The sequence below is a fragment of the Vollenhovia emeryi genome, unplaced genomic scaffold (assembly GCF_000949405.1).
Source record: "Vollenhovia emeryi isolate VEMERY1.0 unplaced genomic scaffold, V.emery_V1.0 DF939380.1, whole genome shotgun sequence".
Classification (NCBI taxonomy): Eukaryota; Metazoa; Arthropoda; class Insecta; order Hymenoptera; family Formicidae; genus Vollenhovia; species Vollenhovia emeryi.
The window spans coordinates 16,854-38,703 of record NW_011966986.1 but is presented as its reverse complement, the minus strand read 5'-3'; the positions used below and the strand labels follow the sequence as shown (position 1 = coordinate 38,703).

Here is a 21,850-nt window from a genome sequence, read left to right as displayed (position 1 = left end):
CCCTCCCTGCAATTAGGACTGGTTCATGTATTTCACATTGAAAATCGTTGCACCATGGCAAGTAAACCGACGCTTTTTTTCCTTTTAAATTATGATGAAGAAAATAAACGATAAGGAATGCGGTTGTTATTGTTTTACTTTTTATATATGAATTTTATATACTTCTTACAATTATTGCTTTAGATACACTCAATCTTGAATAATTTTATCTATGAAACCAATAAAAACGTTGAATATGAGTTAACACATTTATTTTGAGGAATCACTGTAGCGATTCATCGAAAATGTCAGGGTTGGGAAGTAACTCGTTACTTGTAATGAATTTTACAGTTAGTTACTTTTTTTTGGTAACTCTAACTTAATTTCGTTACTTTCTCTCGATCTGTAACTGTAACTTAACTCAGTTACTTGGCGTCAAATGGTTGCTATTTTTCTTAAAAGCTTTGTTAGTTTATTCAATGAAGCCCGCTCCGATAATCTTGACCCTTCTGAGTGACCTTCAAAAGATTTTAGCCGTCGCTCGTGGTTGATTAAAAAGTTATTAACAAAAAAGTTTAGTAAATAGAGCATAATTTTACGATATCCTATAGCACTGAGGAACCAATAAAATTTATAAATTTTGAGAACAATAAATTTCAAAATAACCCACACAGCACAGAAAGATTGCAGGAAGATTGCAGAAATGTTACATTGCAAGATTGCAATATTGCAGCAACGTTGCGCAACGTTGAAATGTCCGCCCTCAGAGAGATTGCAGTGCAACATAGCTCCTCTTTCGAATGCCGTTGTCAAAATTAACTTGTATATCGTATAAAAAAGTTATGACCTATTTTTCGGAAAAAACGACGAAATTTCCACAGTTTTTTCATGAAAATTCCATATTTTGGACCAGAAAGTGTATTAATGATATTAGGCTTGTTTTCTGTTGCTGCACTGGTGAACTAGTGCAATAAGTTAGAGTAGGACAAGTATATTTTTCTCATTCTAGCTTACTGCACTAGTTCACCAGTGCAGCAATAGAAAACAAGCCTATTGTATCTCACAGTATCACAATAATGGACTTGACATAGAAAATTATATAATTCATTTTGAGACATGTATATCTGGGAATTTTTCAATAACTCTATTTCCATCGGGAAACTGACGATCCGTTTATAATCTTTCAATTTTCTATTATAAGAAAATGGCTTGTAATTTGGATTAGGGTAGGGGAAATCCGTGTATTTTGGACTACTGTGTAACTCGGATCGGTTGTAACTTCGATATGAGCGAAGTAGATAGCACCATTTCTTGAGTGTCTTCATGAGCGTCTTTTGTCTAGAGCTTGTTGCCACAAGTTTTCGTTACTCGAGCGAGAACGGTCGAGTCAGGAGAGCGAAAAGAAGTTTTTGTGTCTCTTCGATGTAATTTGTGTGTTAGTTTAAAACGTGATTATTATTGCTTTATAGAGCATATATCGCAAAACCATTTTACGTGTGTTTTCACTAAACCTCAAGGTAAGATATATCAATATTGTATTGTAAATACTTTTTGATGCTTTAGCACTGCTAATTAATTCATTGTAGACACTTTTGTGTTATTCAGTCCACATAAAAAATAAAAGAATCAAAAATTGTAAATCAAAATAAAAAAACACCTAAACGAAAGAAAAAGAGAGAAATTGGAAAAACAAAAGCCAAGATCAATAATAAGCAAGACATTTCGAAAGAAAATGAAACTTGTTGTCTCATACGTGGAGAATCTTATCAGGATGACTGGATTCAATGCGAAAAATGTAAAGGATGGTCCTATGAAAATTGCGCTGAACTAACGATACATATTATTTTTTGTGACCTCTGTTTGTAATATTTTTTAGAAATATTTTTTAATCTTTCTTAAATTTTATTTTCTATAATATTACGCTGCCTTAATTTTTAATATTATTTTTTAATCTAATATTTTTATTTTTTAACCTAATATTCATACATAAGTTAATAGAATTTAATTACACAATATATATTATTAATACTAAGGCAATGGAAAAATTATTTTTTACTTCGGTCCAAGCTTCACAATTACTGGGTCCACATTACATGCCTACGGTCCGCGTTACACGGACATTGCTTCACTTTTTAAGAATTATTTTATGAAAAAGTGTGCATGTATAATATTAATAAAATTCAACACTGACATTCGATGCCTCTTATTTAGTACTTTCCTTAAAAAAAAAGTGCCATTCCTTAATATTCATCCTGACGAGATTTATTCAAGTTTATTCTTAGGCGATCCAAAATACATGGATTTCCCCTACTGTGCTGATTTGTGGCGAAAAAAAGTGACCGAAGATTGACAAAGCACCCGAGATACCTATATATGAACACGAGCGTGTGACTCCGGAGCACAGTGGGTCGAACAATACAGAAAGATAGAGGGGAGCGGAGAAAGAGAGGACAGCAATCTCGTTTCGGCCCGTTCTCTTGACGCGCGTTTATGTTGCGTCGCACACGTAACAGATCGCGCGCGCGCGCGCGCTCGCGCTTCCGGGAAAGTGCAAATGGATTTTTAAATCGCGACGCGCACCGCGATTCAACATGGTGGCGATCAGCTGTCTCCTGTCACAATGACGGTCGCGGCGACGAGCGAGAAAATTAATTAGCCCGATCGGCGCGGCGTGTACGTGTCTCGGTTGATCGTCACTCCGAGTCGGGGCCGCGCGACGGCAACGTGACGCGCGTCGTTGTCCCAGTCCGTTTCCTCGAGGTTGCTCTACGCGAGACGACGACGCGAGGCGAAGCGAAGCGAGGCGTGGCGAGGTGAGGTGAGGCGAGGAGAGACGACCGAGGCGAGGCGAGGCGAGACGGGGCGAGGCGAGGCGAGGCGAGGCGAGGCGAGGCGACGCGACGCGACGCGACGCGCTTCGCTTGAAGTGAGCGGCGAGTATACGCACAAAAGCAATATGGTGACCGTCAGAGGATAGTCGTGAGCGCACACGGGGGATGTTCAATAATATTTATCGTCGTCGGCAACGTGCGTCGGTGAGCGCAAGTGATGAACTTGACGTGACCGGGAGCCTCTTGCTAGGCTAAAGGAATCCGGCCACCATGTGCGATGTGTGCGTCGATTTTCACGATCTTCTGCTCTCCTGTAAGTGGATAATATTGCACCCACACAGTAGCGTTCCCCCCCTCGATTCTTAACCTATCCGAGCGGGTTGGCGAGCGAGCGGATCGCGAGCGTTGACGGGTTTCTCCTCCTCGTCGAGCCTCCGCGGCGGTAAAACTGCCCTCCCGCGACCTCGTTCCCCGAGACCCTTCGCCCCCGCGAGAGACGCGTCTGAGCGGGGGTGGTGGCGTGTTCTATAACCTTAATCGTCGGCGAGGCTGCTCTCGCCCGAGAACCCGAGAACGGGGTCGTCTCCGCGTCCCGCGTCGTCCTCCTTCCGGAAACAAATGATTCCCCGTTTACGATCCTCGATAAAGTAACGTCTCTCGTTTTCGGTCGCGGCGCGAGTCCTCGGATGAGAGCGACACCACGTTTTTTTTCGTCCACGCGGTTTCCAACTTTCTCGACGTCGTTGGGAAATTTTCAATTGGCGTCGTCGAAGATCCGGAGATTTTTCCTTCAATCGATTCCTCTAACCGAAACGTTCGTGATTCTTTTTCTTGAAAATTTCTACCACGCGAGATTGTTGAAGAGGAAAACGTGTTCTCTCTCCATAAACAGCGTCTCATTTCGACTCGCCTTCTAACAAGTGATTTTTCTAGACGATGAGCGCTCGTCGAAGGAACAAGATGCGTTGGCGACGTTGTGCGCAGCAGACGTCGACACGACAATGCATTATGTCAACCAGTGGATGCAAAGGTACGTTAATCGGTTTGCTCCAACTTGAGTATTCTCCGTGTCTTCGTTTGTTAACCCTTTTGCAGTGATCAAACTAAGGTAGTGTGGTCTACAGTACGTGGAGTAAACCTGATCTATTTAATTTTGTAGCCGATAAGTAAAAAATTATGCAAATTGATGAACTGTACACTATGTATATTGTACAGTCGCACTTTGTTGATGAAATTTTCAAGTGTTTTGATTCGCTTGTATAAAATGGAATGTTTCTAGACGCAAGGAGTACATTGTAGATCAGCCTTAGGAATAAGGAGTAACAGTAGGCATGGGAGAACCGTCTTTACCTTTTGGTGTAGAGGCTTGTGTCCACGATGCTGGAACTTGGTTCAAGTTCTATTTTCGAGAAATGTGTAGCCAATCGACTTGCAGCTTCTATGGAATAGCTGCAAGTTGATTGGCTACACATTTCTCAAAACTAGAAGTTGGACCGAGTTCTAGCATTGTAGGTACAGGTCTTAAGCCTTGTGTCCACGATTCAAGAACTGTGTCAAAGTTCTAGTTTTGAAAAATCAGCTTTTCCGTAAGAGATGCAAGTTGATTAGCTACACATTTCTCGAAACTAGAACTTGGGCCAAGTCCTAGCGTCGTGGACACAGGCCTTTAAGGAAACTGAAACACAGGCATAATTAAAAAAATATTTGTAGCACCGGCCACGTGACCGCGCTTTGATTCGTCGAGAGTAAGAGCCTGCAGTAGGAGTGAAAAGTAAAATTGATGAATTTTCTCACACGCCAGGCTTGCTCCAGCCTTAAAACATTCCATAGTCTCGACCAGACTCTCGCTTGTACATAGAAATGCAATTAATAACGCACAATTGTGTCACATTTGTCCCAAGTATTATAAATAAGATCGAGAAAGTTGCCGCAACAGGTTGTTGAAACAAGAGTTGCGCTTGCGGTGTAGTCATTGGTTTCTCACGGCACAAGGGTTGCGGTTTACAATGATCTTTTTACGTATTGTTATATGGTAAGCATTTAATCGTAGGTTAATCGTTTCTCTTTTCTTCCCTTTTAGACAATGTATGTGCTGTTATCGTGAAATTAAAAATTTCGACCGATTTATAAGGCTAACTCAGAGCATCGTGCTCTGCACGTTGCAACAGTTGCAAGCCATACAGCAAAATGAACAGCAGGGAGATGCCGCTAAGGAGACGCTTAAGGATGGGAAGGACGAGGAGGAGAGAAGTAACAAGCGAAAATCCGGCGATAGCGCAGAGCACGCACAAGTGGGAGCTCAGGCGAAACAGATCTGGTCTCAGCACGATAAAGAGAAATTGTTTCTCCTTCTTTCTAAAATTTTTTTACTCAACTTTCCCCTTTACATCGCTATGAAGCACGGCGGTGTCATCAACCCGTTGGCTCCCGTGAAGGTAAAATTTTTCATTACGTCGCCCGTGTTCTAGACCTAGTCGCATTTGATTTACATTTTGCTCTCCTCGCAGGACGAAGGTGGTTACTGCGAGCCGCACGACCCCGAGGTACCGGCGCCTCTGATTCGCGCGGTATCTATATTTTGCCATCAAGGAGGCTTTAATTTGGTGTCTGCTTGCTTCGATATGGAAAACACACTGCCCGTTACCCTCGCGCATTCTATGGTCGCGGTTATTTGTAATCTGAAGCTTTGGTTAAACTATGCCAGTGTCATTCAGCTGTTCATACCGTTACGCAGTCGTGTCATGAAGTACATGTGTCGCTTAGAGGATAAGGAATTGCGTACTCCAGCCGTTAGGACCATGGCAGGTGCGTTCTCGAAGCTAGAAAATATATGAAAGTACGCCGTGATGTCGATCTCGCGTTTGCGAATATGTAAACTGATTCTTTGTTTAAATGCATTCATGGTGTTTCTATTCTTTTCTTTTGTGTGTGCTTAGATTTTATGTGGAGCGCAGTGAAGGATCCGATAGACTCTGTATTACCGAGCTTTGATCGTGACGGGCTCGACTTGGCATTTAAATATTTTACCAGTACAACTCTAACTATGAGGCTGGCCGGCGTAGCTCAAATAAACGCTCACATCACCGCGTCTAATGAACTCTGCAACAGCGAAACCGTCGCAGAGGTCGAACAAGTGGGGCACGCGCTTGCCGCTTGGCTGACCGAGAACAACATCATAGCTCATATATTCGGACCAAACTTACACGTGGAGGTTATCAAGCAGAGTCACATTATATTAAGTTTCTTGGCTATGGAAGGTAGAATTACACCTTCGGACATGGACACTATGTGGCAAGCGGCGCAGTTGAAGCACTGCGGTCGTCCGGTTTACGATCTACTGGCGCCATTGGTTAAACATCTGGCTCCTACTCCTGTGCTTCACTTGTATTCTTTGCTAGGCAAATTGGAACCTAAGGACCACACGGAGCAGAGCTTGTTCTTAGCGTCGGCTTTGATCAAGTTTATTTGGACGTCTGGTCGTTCAGCTTATCCAAGGGGTCTGGTAATGAAGAACAGAGATATTTTAAGGAATACCGGAAACGGAATCGGTGGAAGTAGCAGCAGCGATCCAAGTGGCATGGATGGTAGCAGTCCAGAGGACGACGAAGAGGAGCCTAGTCCAACGCTGTCCGATGGACCGTCACCTCGAAAGCAACTTAGAGGCTATTGTAGCGATGGTGAAGGTATATAAAGCTTATAAAAAAAAAACTTGTTAGATAAAATCTTTGTCTCTTTATTTATATTTTGTTTGCACGCTTGTTATAGGATATTATAAAGGAAAGAATCTGACAACCACCGCCATCGAGTCGAGTCTCAATGATATCGAGGGCCTGAATTCCGACAAGTTTGAATGCAACAGAGAGTTGACCAAGGATTCTTCGACGAATGTTATTAGAGATGAGGTAAAGAGCAAGCAGAGCGGATCTGACGCTGAGGCGGATACGGAGAAGTCTAATACGGAGGAGATGTTTATACACGAGAAGAAGAAACGAAAGATTCTGCGCAAGCGAAAGAGACCACAGAAGCGCTCTTTGAGTACCGTTGAGAAAACCTTGGAAGATATCGTTGGACAAGATGGTAACGTGAAATCGAAAGATTTGCTTACAGATGGGAAAAACCGAACGGAAGATATGTTGAATAGCAGTCTGGATGCTTTGGCTTCCTTGGACGAGCCGAAGAGCGTTGACGCGTTGGATCGTGTTAAGCAGCAGGCGATGGCTTTGGATCCGAACGAGCAACAAGTCCCAACCACGGCAGCTCTATTGAGACGCAACAAAAATAAATATATGTCTATAGTAGGATATAACGTGGATCGAACAGCCGATTCGGCGGATAGTTCGCACGATGAGGACGACAGTGATGTAGCGGGTGTGCTTGCTGCCGCGGATGGTCCTGGCGCGGTAATATCTGAACTTGCTGGCTTGGTGCACGCGTCTGGTCCTACATTTTTGCCTTCGGGATTAGACGAGATGCTTTCCGACGAAGAGGGCTCGTACAGCAGCAGAATATCGAACAAGAGTGAAAAGAATATGGCCGATTTTGATGGCGAGGAGAGCGGCTGCGAAGAGGAGTTAGCTCAATTAGCCGCGCGTCATCTAACTGCTATTCAAATGCAGGCTTATCACCCTCATCACTCGCACTCGGCCATGACGATAAGAAGATCGGTTTGTCAGCAGTCGCAGGTGCGAACCGCTCGGCAAACTGCCACGAGATTAAGCTCCCAGTTCAATTTGGACACAGTTTGCAAGCCGGGTAACACACTGCTTTGGGATCTTCTTCAAGACGACAAGATAGGTCAGTTGGGTGAGGGCCTGGCATTAGAAGCGGAGAAGGCGTTGTGCAATCTTCTGTGTTTCAACGTCGATCGTTTGATCCCGATGAAGTTTATAGAAGGATGCTTGGAAAATTTGGCGATCAATCGTTCTGTGGTTGTATCCCTGAGATTATTGCCGAAATTGCTCGCGAGCTTCCAACAATTTGGCGCGATGGACGCGCACACGATTACGACCTGGGCAGACCGTGAGCGCGGCATGATGAAACACTTCTTTAACAATCTCAAGACTTATACCAGTACAGGACCGAAGAGCAATTTATATTCGCATCAAACCGAGATACAAGTTAGATTACAATTTCTATCGTCGATCTTCTCGCCGCTAGGTTCGCCCGACTGCTTTCGCTTGAATCTAGAACAAGTGGATATATTGTGGCAATGCCTGTCGCAGGATTCGGTCTGCGCGGATGAGCTTTTCAGTTGGTTGCTCAGCCAAGCAAAGTCCACGGAGCAGCATGCATTAGGAATGGATACGCTGAAACATCTGTGTATGCGCAAGTTACCAAGTCTACCACCGGAAACTATCAGTATGACGGGTCTGAATCTGTTTCAGCAATTGTGCAACTTGGCGCGTCTCGCCGCAGCGCACATGGACAGACCGCTCAGGGATATTGATTCAGTAGGCATGGACTTCCTGTGGCGGATCGCCCTGAAAGCGAAGAGCACGGACGTCAGTATGGCAGCTATACAATATCTGAACGGCTATTACATGTCACGACAGCTGACGCAGGAGGCCGAATTTGTGTCGCAGTGTATGACGCATCTTGCCGCGGCCAGTGCTGATCTTGAGACTAACGAGGAGGCCAGTCTGCGTTGTATACAGCGTGCTTTGCTCCTGCTGAGGACCCATCTGGAGGCTTTTCGGAAGCGCTATGCTTATCACTTGCGTCGTTGGGTACTGGAGGGCAGAAGTGCCGCGAGTCACGTAGCGATGAACACATCTGAGAAAGGCCAACAATTAAGGATCTTCGTGCAACCCGCTGGTATACCGGAGAAGACTAGTTTCACTCTTCTCAACACTGACTATGTGGCGGATTTGCGGGCCGAGGTCGCTAAATGGTGGGACGACACGCAGGACGCTCAAGAAAAGTCGGCTGTTTCCGCAAACGTCGCTCAAAATGGTGGTTCGGTTTTAGGATCGTTGCTCACCGACGGCCCCATCAGGATGATCACCCAAGGTCAGGAATTGACCATCGAGTATGACGAGAAAACCTTGCAGGAGATGGGTTTTAAGGATGGACAATTAGTGTTTATCTCACCTGGTGCCAGCAGAGGCAACGGTGGCCGTTGCAGCAAACGAGACATGGACTCGCCATCGTTGTTGCCGCCGCCGCCTAGAGAGTCCCTGCCTACGTTGTTGCTGCTTCGACCGCAGTATTTTGAACAGCTGTTTACGCTCATGAGAACGCTCAGCGCTATGAGAACGACCGTAAAGGGTGGCCAAGAAATACCGCATACGAAGGCGCAGGTGCTCTCGAGGAGAGTTTGGGATACGCTCACCTTGTTACCCACAAGTCCAACCTTGTTGCGAGGTTTCCAGAAACTCGGCGAGACCTCTCTCCAGGAATTGCTCGATCCGGCGAGTCCGCAGAAATTGATGTATTCACTTTACATAGTCGAGTCTCTGAGTCGGCGAGGTGCGACGAATCAACCGTCGCCAAGTAATTCCACCGTGTCGACGACGCACCACGAAGGCGGTGGCGATGCCGACGATAATCACGACGATAAGGAAAAAGATGTCGCTTGGTCCACCCTGTTTGTGCAGTACGGTGGACTCCGACATCTCTTTGACATCTTTATGTCGGGTTGCTTGGAACAGGGCGACGGTAGCGAGTGGCAGCAGGATTGCCTTGCTAGTTTGCTGAAGCAACTTTGTCACCTCGGTGTCGTCAAAGAGGAGAAGAAACGTAACAAGGCGGACAAGCCGTTGCTGGTGCCCAGACTCAGCGAGGCGATGCTGAGAATGATGAACGTTGACACAGTGATGCCACGGATAACGAGCATTCTGAATGACGCTTCGTTACCGCTCGATCCAAATCACTACAAAACGGGACTCTTTGGCCGGTCTCAGGTGATACATTACGCCATGGCGCTGTTAGTCTGTTGGGTACACAGCAACCCGGCAGTCAGGCAATATCTGTTCTTGTCGTCCGAGCCGTTTGGAAAAACGTGGCTGCGCAGTCTGATATTGGAGGACCCTGAACCGGCGGTGAGACGTGAGGTGTGCACGGCCCTGTACAGACTATGCTTAGGCAGTACTGGCGCGGAAGACGACAGTCCGGATCAGATGCCAGGACTGATCGTGCCCATGTTAAACACTTTACTGGAACATCTTGTGATCGCCGAGGCTATGCAACCTTCTCATCGCAAGCCAGATCTACCGCTGCACCTGCATACAGTTTTGGACGAGGGAAAGGAGCCCTACGGGCCAGCCTGCAAGGACTACTTTTGGCTGGTATGTCGTCTAGTGGATTCTCTGCCGGACGAGACGATTCGGGAAAGTTCGGCAGATGATACTTCGGGTACAACGGTTGATCTTGAGGCATTGGCTATTCGAGTAATCGATTCTGTGCTTAATAGAGACCATTTGGAGACGCGACACAACACGGTGGAGGATGACGCTCTGGTCGGGTTGATCAATCTCACGTGTAACATAATGACGCACAATCCACCGTGCAAGCAGGGCAAGATTGGTCAAAACTTGTTAGATCAGGTATTTGACTTTCTGTTTGCTCTGCCCAGTCCGCGAAGCAAGCACGTACCCAAATGTAAAAGTCAGGCGTCCAGATCGGCGGCTTTCGATCTCTTGGTCGAGCTGGTGAAATCCGCACCCGACAATTACAGGATGCTGCACGAGAAGTTGCTCGCCCAGCACCGTCCTGGACCGCACTTCCCGTATCCGTGGGACTACTGGCCCCACGAAGACGGACGTTCGGATTGCGGCTACGTTGGTCTGACGAATTTAGGCGCGACATGTTACATGGCTAGTTGTATGCAGCATTTGTACATGATGCCGCAGGCGCGCGTTTCTATACTGGGCGCCGATTGCAGTCGCGCGAACAAGCACCAGTCGACCTTGCAGGAGCTGCAGAGAATGTTCGCTTATTTGCTGGAGTCTGAGAGAAAAGCGTACAATCCGAGGAGCTTTTGCCGTGTATACACGATGAACCATGAGCCGCTCAACACCGGCGAGCAGAAAGATATGGCCGAATTTTTCATCGATCTCGTCTCCAAGCTGGAGGAAATGACATCCGACCTGAAGACCCTGGTGAAAACGCTGTTCTGCGGCGTGATATCCAACAATGTCGTTTCGCTCGATTGCGAGCACGTCAGCAGAACCTTGGAGGAGTTCTATACCGTTCGATGTCAGGTGGCCGACATGCGGAATCTGTATGAGAGTTTGGACGAGGTCACTGTCAAGGATACGTTGGAGGGTGACAACATGTATACGTGCTCGCAGTGCGGCAAGAAGGCGCGCGCCGAGAAGCGGGCCTGCTTCAAGAAGCTGCCGCACATATTGTGTTTCAACACGATGCGCTATACCTTCAACATGGGCACCATGCTGAAGGAGAAAGTCAACACGCATTTCAGCTTTCCGCTTAGACTAGACATGTCCGGTTACGTTGAGAAGAAGCTCATGCCGCAGCACTATCAGGACGAGAAGAAAGCAGCGTCTGAGAAGAGAAAATCGGAGAACGATGGACATACCAGGTTGCCGGTGGACGATGCGGAGGAAGAGGAGCATTATCAGTACGATTTGATCGGCGTAACTGTTCACACAGGGACGGCAGACGGCGGGCATTACTATAGTTTCATCCGGGATCGCACCTCTCCTAACAAGGACAAATGGTTCCTGTTCAATGACGCTGAGGTTAAACCGTTCGACCCGAATCAAATCGCGGCTGAGTGTTTTGGCGGCGAGATGACCAGCAAGACATATGACTCGGTGACGGACAAGTTTATGGATTTTAGTTTTGAAAAGACCAACTCGGCATACATGTTGTTTTACGAATGGTGCGCCGACCCTGGTGAGCAAGTAAAGGAGGAAGAGGCGACTGTCTCAAGTCCAGCCACCGACAGTGCTGACGGTAATACCGGACGATCCTCGTCGTTCTCGCTGGCGCGAGCGAACATGAACAAGTTGCCGCCATTGGAACTCAACAAGGAGCTCGAGGACTGGATTTGGCAGGACAATATGCACTTTCTACAAGACAAGAATATATTCGAGCACACGTATTTTGGATTTATGTGGCAGGTATGTGGCTACATACCTCAGACATTACTCTCTGTGCAGCCAGATATCACGGAGATGTCCGCGGAATTGTCCACGTCCTTCTTCATGGAGACGTTCATACACGCCAAGGAGAAGCCGACGATGGTGCAATGGGTGGAATTGTTAACGAAACAGTTTAACGGCTCGGCCGGTGCGTGCGCGAGATTCCTCGAACGGATGGCCAGCGACTCGTGGTGGCCTATTCAGATTCTAGTCAAGTGCCCTAATCAGATGGTCCGGCAGATGTTTCAACGGCTATGCATTCATGTGATCCAAAGGTTGCGCGCTACACAAGCACCCCTGTACCTTCTCTGCGACGAGGAGAACGACGCCAACACCGTCGGCACCCGATCCTGCGTCACACGTTTCGTTAGGATGTTGCTGTCGCTCATGGAACACGCCAAGCAACACCTTAAGCACCTTACCGAATACTTTAGCTTCTTGTACGAGTTTAGCAAGATGGGCGACGACGAGGCTGTTTTCCTGATTAGAGTCCAGGCCATCTCCACGATGGTAAACTTTTATCTCGGGCATAAGACGCACGAGTTTGTCGATGCGGTCAGCGAAGAGGAGGAAGAGGAAGAGATTGTGACTGTGCCTTCGGAAAAGCTACGGCCCGCCTCGTTGGACAAGATGATCACGCTGATAGCGTATCTGGTCGAGCGTAGTAGAGGGCAAGATCACAGACTGGCGTTGTCGCCGTCGGACCTAAGCGCCGTAGCCGGCGGCAAGGGCTTCCCTTTTCTGTACCAGCAGACGCGAGATGTCATTAATCTCACTCAGACAAGAAACTTGATTCAATCGTTGTGCCGTTGGAACGACAGATTGGCGATACACATCGTCACGATGATATTTCAGGCCATAATGAAGCACACCGACGTGTGTCAGCCGTTCTTCAAGTTGTTAACGCTGTTGACAGAAAGTTCGGGGCTGAGCGGATTGCCCTGCATGACACAATTGATTCTCGGTAGGGTCTGGGAAGCAGCGAGAGTCGCTCCGCACGGTGCGCTCGAGTGGCTAGCTCTCGCAGTCACGAGAAGCAAACTGGCGCATGCCTGGGTGCTGCAAGAGTTGAACACGTGGCTGCAACATTACCTTCTCGAGCATTCGAATCAAAGAGTACGCTCGGCCGCCGCCTTCCTCTTGGTATCGTTAGTCCCATCCACACATTTCAGACAGGGCTACCGTAGCGCTCATCGTCTCGGTCTTGGCTGCAACGCATCCAGAGAGCTTCAACTGTCGCCCGAGGCTACTTTAATACTGCATCAGATATATACGGCACTCTTGAGACTGCTCCAACCTGCGCGACATTACATCGACATACAGACTCACGGTACAATGAAGCTCACTGCCTACTTTGCATTGCTCACATATTGCGTAGTCTCTAAAACCGAAAAATTAATGGTAAGTAAATACATACACATACGCGCGCGCGCGTATATAAAATATACGTTTTCTGTAGCCTTGTAACTTCGGCAAGAGAGAGAAATATTATGCGTGTTTTGCAGTTTGGCCAATATCTTAACGATCTATGGACGCTTTTCCATCCGAAACTTTCGGAACCAAGCATTCCGGTGCATCATAATAAGCAAGCGGTTCTTTTGTTCTGGTATCATGTCTGCTCCGATTGTCCAGAGAACATCGCTATGATACTTCACAATCCGCACATAACTAAAAATATAGCATTTAATTACATACTGTAAGTGTATATTCTTGTCTCTCTTTCATGCTCTTTGTATTTCTTTTGCACGTCACTCAACAATTTTGCATCAATTAAAAAAGTTACATTATTCTCAGTAAAATAATATGTAATAGTGATACGAGACATTATGACCTATAATTCAGAACGCGCTTACAACAATGCAATGTTAACGTGCTGACAAGTTGAAATATTAGCGTTTTTATTAATTCAAGATTAATAAGAAATACACATGCTAGTCGCATAGATGTGTACAGACTAATAAGTCGTATTCTTATTAATCTTGGATTAATATAAACGCTAATATCTTGCCGTGTCAGCGCACTAACATCGTTGTAAGCGCGTTCTGAATATGGATTTATATATATATATATTATTCTATATTACCCACATAGCACAGAAAGATTGCAGGAAGATTGCAGAAATGTTACATTGCAAGATTGCAATATTGCAGCAACGTTGCGCAACATTACTGCAACGTTTCTGGAGGATTGCAGCAACGTTGAAATGTCCGCCCTCAGAGAGATTGCAGTGCAACATTATAGCAATGTTGCAGTGCAATATTTTTGGAATAATTTGTTGTTGTACATAAGCAGAGAATTTACCAATTACATATGCATCCGGGCCTTTTTCAATACACAGCAAGCTATTGCGAAGCAACCTAAGGAGATTATATCGCTTCGCAATAGATGGAGATTGCGAGCAACACCGCACTGATCAAGTACTTAATAATTCGCGCATTATTGGTATCAACGAAAATAACATTATAAAATTCTCGTAATTAGAAAAATTTTTTAAATAGAAAATATAATATTTTTATTATTTTTGAAACATTGCTGCAATATTGCTATCGAAAGTTTGCAATTTTATATCCCTGCAATGTCTCTGCAAGATTGCACTGCAATCTGCAAGATTGCAACGTTTCTGCAATGTAACTGCAACCATCTGTACTGTATGGGTAGTCTATATAATGTCGAGATATTCCTCTTAGACTTAGGAAATGTTGAGGGAAAATATTAGGTTTACTTTGATAAATATTAATAAAAATTGAATATTTAGTAAACAGTTATTTAAAGAAAATCCTGAGATTAAAAAGGATCAATGAATTAATCTAGCAATAATAGCATGTAGGTTCATGTTCAGAACGCGCTTACAACAATGTTAATGCGCTGATACGTCAAGATATTAGCATTTTTATTATCTCTAAAGATTGTAATTCAGTGCAGAGAATTGATATTGTCTAAGATAAAAATACTTGTCGTTTCTAACGTACATTTATTGTTTTAGAGCTGACCATGAAGACCAGGATGTCGTGTTGTTTAACAGAGTTATGCTACCCGCGTATTACGGTCTCTTGAGGCTGTGTTGTCAGCAATCGCGTACTTTTACGAGACAATTAGCCGCGCATCAGAATATTCAGTGGGCTTTTAAAAACATCACTCCTCATCCTACTCAGTATTCGACTGTAAGCTTTTCGCAAATTTAAGTGTTGCATCAAAGAGAGATATTATTTATGTATAAATTTCTGATTCAGTAAGATAAAGTTTTAGTTTTAAATATGATTTTATTTCTTTTTCTCACAGGCAGTGGATGAATTATTTAAGTTGATGCAATTGTTAGTCGCGAGGCATTCTGATCAAACGGAACAGGAAGAGGCAGAGATCGCGTCGTTTCGAAGAGGCACACTATCCTCTTATTTACAAGGACTTGACGGTCGTTCGTGTTGGGCAACTCTTATTTCTGCTTTTCGGTACGCTAAAATGACTGTTTTAATTATGGAGAACATTGAAGGACAAGAATAATGTATTTAAATAGATTGTAAACAAATTTTAAACGAAACATTGATTTAGCAGTACATAAAAATGAAAAAAAACAGGTGTAACGGTCATCTGCTCTTTTTGTCTTCAGAATTCTCATCGAGTCGGACGACGATCGTTTGTACGTAGTCTACAACGGTGGCTTAAGCATGGCTCTCGAAGCGTTTCATATGTTACATATCATGTATCACGAAGCGACGGCGTGTCACGTTGCCGGCGATCTTGCCGAGCTAATCGCCATTATTGTCGAGCTCGTGCGATGCGTTCGTACCGCGAGGGACGGGCCAGATGCTAGAAACATTCTGGCCAATTGCAAGGAATGGCCCGATGCTCTGCGTAAACTAGCAACGTTACTCAACACGTACAATCCACCGGACATGAGAAATTTGGCTATAGACCTTTTGAAGGAGCTTGTCATGCTCGTTCCTGCCGAAGCAATATTGATCCTAGCGCCATTGCTCTCACACTGCCATGCAGCTCTTCAGGAGTCCCATGCCGCTGTCCCGCCTGGGCCATATCTCCCGAGAAGATCCACTCCGCCCGGAAAGATGCCTACGAGACCCGCCAGACCAATGGTCCAGATGGCGGTGCCTCACTCTCAGTTGGAAGCATCGAAGGGAGTAGACCCGGAGTACGACAGCGCTCTACTTGAATTTTACTTACCTTACCACGAGCTGATAGACGTAATGTGCAGATTAGCAATTAATAATGATTGTATGACAGACTCGTTAGTGAATTTGAGCGCGATGCTTGGATTTGAAGGTAAGTACGATACGAGGCAATATCGTAATCACGATCGGGATTGTTGTCCCTTCGACTCCCCTGACTTATCTTATATGTTTGCAGGTGTACCTTTGCACTTGGCTCTGTTTCCCAGGCTATGGTTGGACGTGCACGCTGCTACGCACATAGACAGAAAGCACATCGCGTCTCTCCTTTGTTCTTCCTACACGGTGGATTACGTGGACGCTGTGCTGCTGGACGAGAGGTCCTCGTTAGGAGTACCGGCGATCCACGCTTTCCTCAAAACCTTCTTTCCGAAGCTGGCCAACCACGTGTTGACGGAGCAAACGTGTTTGCTCATCGACAATCTGGTCAGCTCGCTGACGACGATGGTGGAGGCAGTAGACGTTGAGGCGTCGGCGCATAGACTGACCGGTGACTTGCGCGCCTTGGCTCTTGTTTATAGCAGTAGCACGAGATTGAAACCGCCCTCTAGCCTGCTGCCGGGTCTAGAGACCCTGTTATCGCGAACTCGGACTATTACGGTGAAAGAGAGCCACTCGTCGCCGGAGATGGAAACACCCTCGAAAAGGCGAAAGTTGTGCAGCGACAGCGAGCCGGCTGACGGCGATCTGTGCGCGTCGATCAAGGACATCGATACGGAGAACAACATCTCCGAGACGGAGATGGACAAGGCGGACGTGGCAAATGATACAATGTCTTCCGATTCCGGGGACGGTAAGGTCGCCGCCACTGCCAGGCACAAGCCGGGCAACGTTCAGGCGGAGGCTATCGCCACCAGCATTAGCGACGCTGTGTCGCCACCGAGCTTGGTCGCCACCGCCAACAGTTGTACAAATCAGTTGCGTTGCTCGCTGACCAACGTCTCGTGGCTCGAGATGCTGGAGAAGACCATTGTCGACCTTCAGACGATCGTGCAAGTGCAAAGCAAGAATAATTAATCGCGCGTGATTGGTGAAACGCAGGCGGAGTGCTCTCTAAAACAGCGTAACGGAATTAACGACCAATTCTACGAACTTGTAACTGCATGTGATCCTTTACGCCGACAGAATTTAACGGTGTGTCTTTTGCGCTCCTTCGAAATCGGATATAACTTAGTACATATTGTATCGTATGTATGTATGTCGAAGGCCGCGATTTACTTTCCAAATATAGGAGAATAAGATATTTTCGTTACTCAACACAAGTTACATTCGAATACAAAGTCGGGGAGTCGCCGTATCGCCGTCGCGTATCTGGACTGAATAATTTCCTCATCTAAACGTTCGTTAGTGCTGTGAGATAGAATTACTCGTCTCTCCTGGCAGAAACACGACGCGCGCGCACTTTACGTATAACAACATTGTCAACCATCCAGTATTCGGGAAGCGCGATTATGTGGCTTTATTAAATCCTAAGAGTACCCTTAAATACGCTGTGTATCTCTCAGAAAATTTTGTTGGCACTGCTCATCATTTCGACGATTTCGCGCTATACTTGTGTACGAAAGGAATCACAGGGTTTTAAGAAATTATTAAAGTAAAGCAAATGAAAGAGTACGTTCAATGGCTGCTTGAAATTTCCTCACGTGCTCGTTGCCGGTACACTCGCTCTTTTGTTCATTTTTTAATATCTAACGATGAGCTAGGCGTATGTATATATTGCGATAAATCAATATTTCATGAAATATCAGTTTTAGACAGGAATGTTTCCTCTCGACAATGGCGGTATATCAAAATTGATACTTTAAACATTATTTTCTACAACTGATATTTTCCAAAATATTAAGCTGTCGTACTTTACGCGTCTTGTTCGATATCTTTCTGTTATTCCTTATTAATAACGTAGCAGTTTCAAAGAAAATCACTTCATTAAGTCCGCAATTTGTCAATCCTCCAAGCTGTTTTGTTTCTGATTTAAGTGGAAGTGTATCCGTTTATATGCGCAATCGATTGTACATGTTAGGAAAGAGAAGTAAACGAGAGAGTTTATGAACGCATACGCGAATGATTAGTTTAAACCATACCAGAGAAATTTACAATTCGCACGGAGAACGTTAGAAATTTAAGTTCTTAGCGAATTGATAAAATAGGATTATGACAGAGTTTGCTAGTGTATTTATTTATTTCTGACATGCTGATCGACGGTGCCGATCTCGGTAGTATGTACGTGGTGATACCGTGTCGTCTTCTCTTCGATCGCTGTTCGCGCTGCCTATTACTTACATTAACGATAAGCTAAATCGCGAACGCAGTCGATTGTTGTCGCGACCGATTGCAACTTTTTCTACAGTCACTGGCCGGATTTCTCGAAATCAAAGACATCTCACATCACGAATGAACAAATCAATCGTGAAACGCTTCCAATAAGTGCTAAAAATTCAAGCTAACATATCTATTTCCAATTGCAAAATACACCGCGGTCATTTTCAGCACGTAGCGTTTTCACAATCGTCGAGCTTGCCGATTAAAATGGCACTAAGTTGGCACCTTGTCCAATCCTGATTTTTCACCGCACTCATTGGACTGTGACGGCAAAAAGCGAGAAATTGTATTAATCATTATTCGATCGTTTTATTTTTTAAAGAATGTACTGATTTCCATTAATAAATAAAGCGAATGATTTATATGTATATAAATAGCTATTTGTATAATTCATTATTTATATAAATAATTTGTATAAATAATGAATTATATCTATATACATAATCATCGTTTTCGTCGTTCCTAGAAGGCGTAGCTACAAAAAGAACATTTTCATATTTACTTATTTTCTCTATATGTTCCTTTACGATAAACGATAAGCAAGGTCCTGGAAAGAAGAAACGCGCAAAAAATGTAATAAAATATTCTGAAATATATAAATACGTCGAGATAAATTAGTTCTGTTATTTTTCTCCCGTTTATCATAATAGATTTTATAATAGAAATAGCTCCACGGCAATTAGCTGTAAGGGTTGAATACAATTCGCGTTCAACGGATTCCGCTCGATCCCACCACTGTATATTTGCGAGCTCTGTCGCGGATAGAATAGAGTATAAACTTACTTCATTCGCCGAATGGCTAAGGGGACGATTGGAGCTCGGTACATTTCGAATGCAAATGAAACAGCTGATTTATCTCGACTAGTAGGAAAAAAAGATTGATGTAATTTCTTGCTTGTGACGCTACGATCGTCGTAATATCAGGATCGATCAAGAAGTCGAAAGAAAGCTTACGGAGAAAGTATATGTAGTACAGACATCCGGATTAACCCGTTCGATCCGTCGTCATCAAAGTGGGATACGACGAATTCTAGGTGTTACAAAAGTTATGAAAATAGTGTAAAAAGAACTTTAATGATTTTAAATCAAACTTCGGACAAATTTTATACCGACACACTGTTTGCACAAGATCCAAGCTTGATTTAAAATACAATGAAAATGTCTTGCGGTTATGAGTTCTTAAATCAGCTCAAGTTTAACGCTCAAAGCCTCATTAATTTTCGGCGATTGCTGCGTATTTACTACGTATTTTCGGCTTGGTAACGCTAGCGAGTTGACGGAAAACCCTTTCCCGTACTAATACAGGGTGTATCATACATCTTTTTACGAAACTCGTGGGAAGACAGAACGGATTGAGATAAACGAAAAAGTCCCGTGCCATTTTGCGATCTTCTTAATAATAAACGAGAAATTAATTGTTTAAATCGGACGAATGAGTGCGCGCCGAGAGAAAGTAGCCGGCCATCGCAACGCGCTGTCCCCCCTTGGCGCGTGCTGGCAGTCGACACCCAATCTCTAGCGGCTCGAGCGCTTCTCTTGGCGCACACTTGTTCGTCCGATTTAAAAAATTAATTTTTCGTTTATATATTATTGAGAATATCGCAAAATGGTACGGAACTTTTTCTTTTATCACATTGCTAGTCCGTTTTACCTTGTCACGAGTTTTGTAAAAAGCTGTATGATTCACACCCTGCATATTAGCGTTCTCGTTAGAGCTAGGTGTCTAGATGTCCTGTAAGCGACCCTGGCCTGTGCATGCCGCTCATGATCGATTACAGTGGCATTACACGAAACGGACGCACGACGATCGATAGGCAAACGCTTGTCCGCTTGACGCAATGTATAACTATCGTAAGTGTTGCTGCATTTCGGTGTACTTGTGATGGAAATGAAGAAGGAATCGAAGGAATGTTGGTTCTCTCTCTCTCTCTCTCTCTCTCCCCCTCTCTCCCCCTCTTGCTCTCTCATTCTCTATCTGTAAATACATCTCATTGTCAGTTTCTCTCAATGGTTTTTCTCCTGACGTTACGATCACTTTTACCACATATATTCGACAATCGTTCTGAATGTAACGCATGTACGAACTCATATGTGACAAGCGTTAGTCGTGGCACGATCGAGTAATAAACGACATTTATTCTCCCTTATTTACGCTCTTCTATGTTTAACCTTAAGGTAGCTCCTGCACGAAAAACCGATTAGTATGGGTGCTTTGGTGGGACCTCCTTTTAGTTTTGTAAATTATAATTTTTTTAATTAAAAATCACTTAATGCATTATTGATCAATTGCATTTATATGCTGGGTTATATATATATATATAAACATAAAAAATATGTGATATTGTAAAGTTTCAAAGAGCTGTCAAATTTCCTTAAAACATATATTGTATCTTTTGACTTTACTATAATATATAATAAGTATTTGCTCGCAAAGGTCAGTGACCTTATATGTATACTTAATGTAAAGCACATTTGAATCCTTGTGACATTTATTATGTTTATCTCGTTGTTAAGATCTACTTTTTCTATAAAATAATATTAACCCTCAAAGTGCTTCTACGAGCGATCGGCCCATAATCCCTATCCTAGTGAACACCAATTAAGTTACGTAACATCAAATATTATAACCCAACAGCACCAAGTCGACTCACACTCACACACGCACACACACACACACACACACACACACACACACACACACACACGCGCGCGCGCGCGATGTGCACAATCCGACCGGCAACCTACACGTGGTGCACATTGGATAACGCTAATACCGGCGGTAAACATCATTTTTCAAGAAAATGCATGGTTCGCTTCAAAGTCATGTAACTCGGCCAAGAAAAATCGTAGGAAAATTTTAAAAAAGCATTTTGTAGGTAAAATGTTGTAGATTGTGGAACTTGCATCAAATTTGTCGAGAGAAATTTTTTTTATCGAGCTACAGTGTGTCAAAAATACGTAATTTTAAGGAACAAAACAATGTATTCTTTTTTAAAGCACAGAACGAGGAAGATGAATATATCGAAATAAATCATTGACAGAGTTTTAAAGTTGAAACTTCAAGCTTTAAGTTGCTTTTTTAACTTTGTGTCTACGATTATTTTTCGCCGAGTTTCAGTGGTTTGAAAATAGCCCAATTTTTAGGGTATAAAAAGTGTTCCCTATTTTTTTTTTAGTAGTGTATAAAGGGAATCTTAAATGGATGTCCACTGGACGTCCGTTTATGCACATCCAATGTATATCTTTGTATGGATGTACAATGGACAATGGACGATCTTATTATGTCCATGGACGTATGCGACGTATGGTAGTAAAATGAACGTAAAACGGACGTCCATAAGGCTGGGTCTACATTGGATGTCGTAAGTCGTGTCGGAAGAAATTGATCAATCGCAGTTCATTATTCTTCGACCGTAAAGCCTTCGCTACAATG

General features: G+C 44.3%; 1 protein-coding gene across 1 annotated transcript; it reads left to right on the top strand.

Moving 5' to 3' along the window:
• The first annotated feature begins 2,856 nt into the window (after positions 1-2,856).
• Positions 2,857-18,154, top strand: LOC105558109 (ubiquitin carboxyl-terminal hydrolase 34). Its single transcript, XM_012005630.1, has 11 exons — positions 2,857-3,123; positions 3,744-3,840; positions 4,891-5,245; positions 5,318-5,615; positions 5,747-6,493; positions 6,576-13,318; positions 13,423-13,613; positions 14,901-15,078; positions 15,197-15,363; positions 15,522-16,192; positions 16,277-18,154. Exons 1-11 carry the CDS (start codon positions 3,081-3,083, stop codon positions 17,113-17,115), a joined length of 10,329 nt encoding a protein of 3,442 aa, XP_011861020.1. The 5' UTR covers positions 2,857-3,080; the 3' UTR covers positions 17,116-18,154.
• The last annotated feature ends 3,696 nt before the right edge of the window (positions 18,155-21,850 follow it).

What these genes read in the sequence shown, in the direction of transcription:
- LOC105558109 (XM_012005630.1), top strand. Translation starts at nt 3,081, where the DNA reads ATGTGCGATGTGTGCGTCGATTTTCACGATCTTCTGCTCTCCT. An exon ending in GTCAACCAGTGGATGCAAAG is followed by an intron (nt 3,841 to 4,890) that starts GTACGTTAATCG and finishes CTTCCCTTTTAG; the next exon opens with ACAATGTATGTGCTGTTATC. An exon ending in ATCCTACTCAGTATTCGACT is followed by an intron (nt 15,079 to 15,196) that starts GTAAGCTTTTCG and finishes TTTTTCTCACAG; the next exon opens with GCAGTGGATGAATTATTTAA.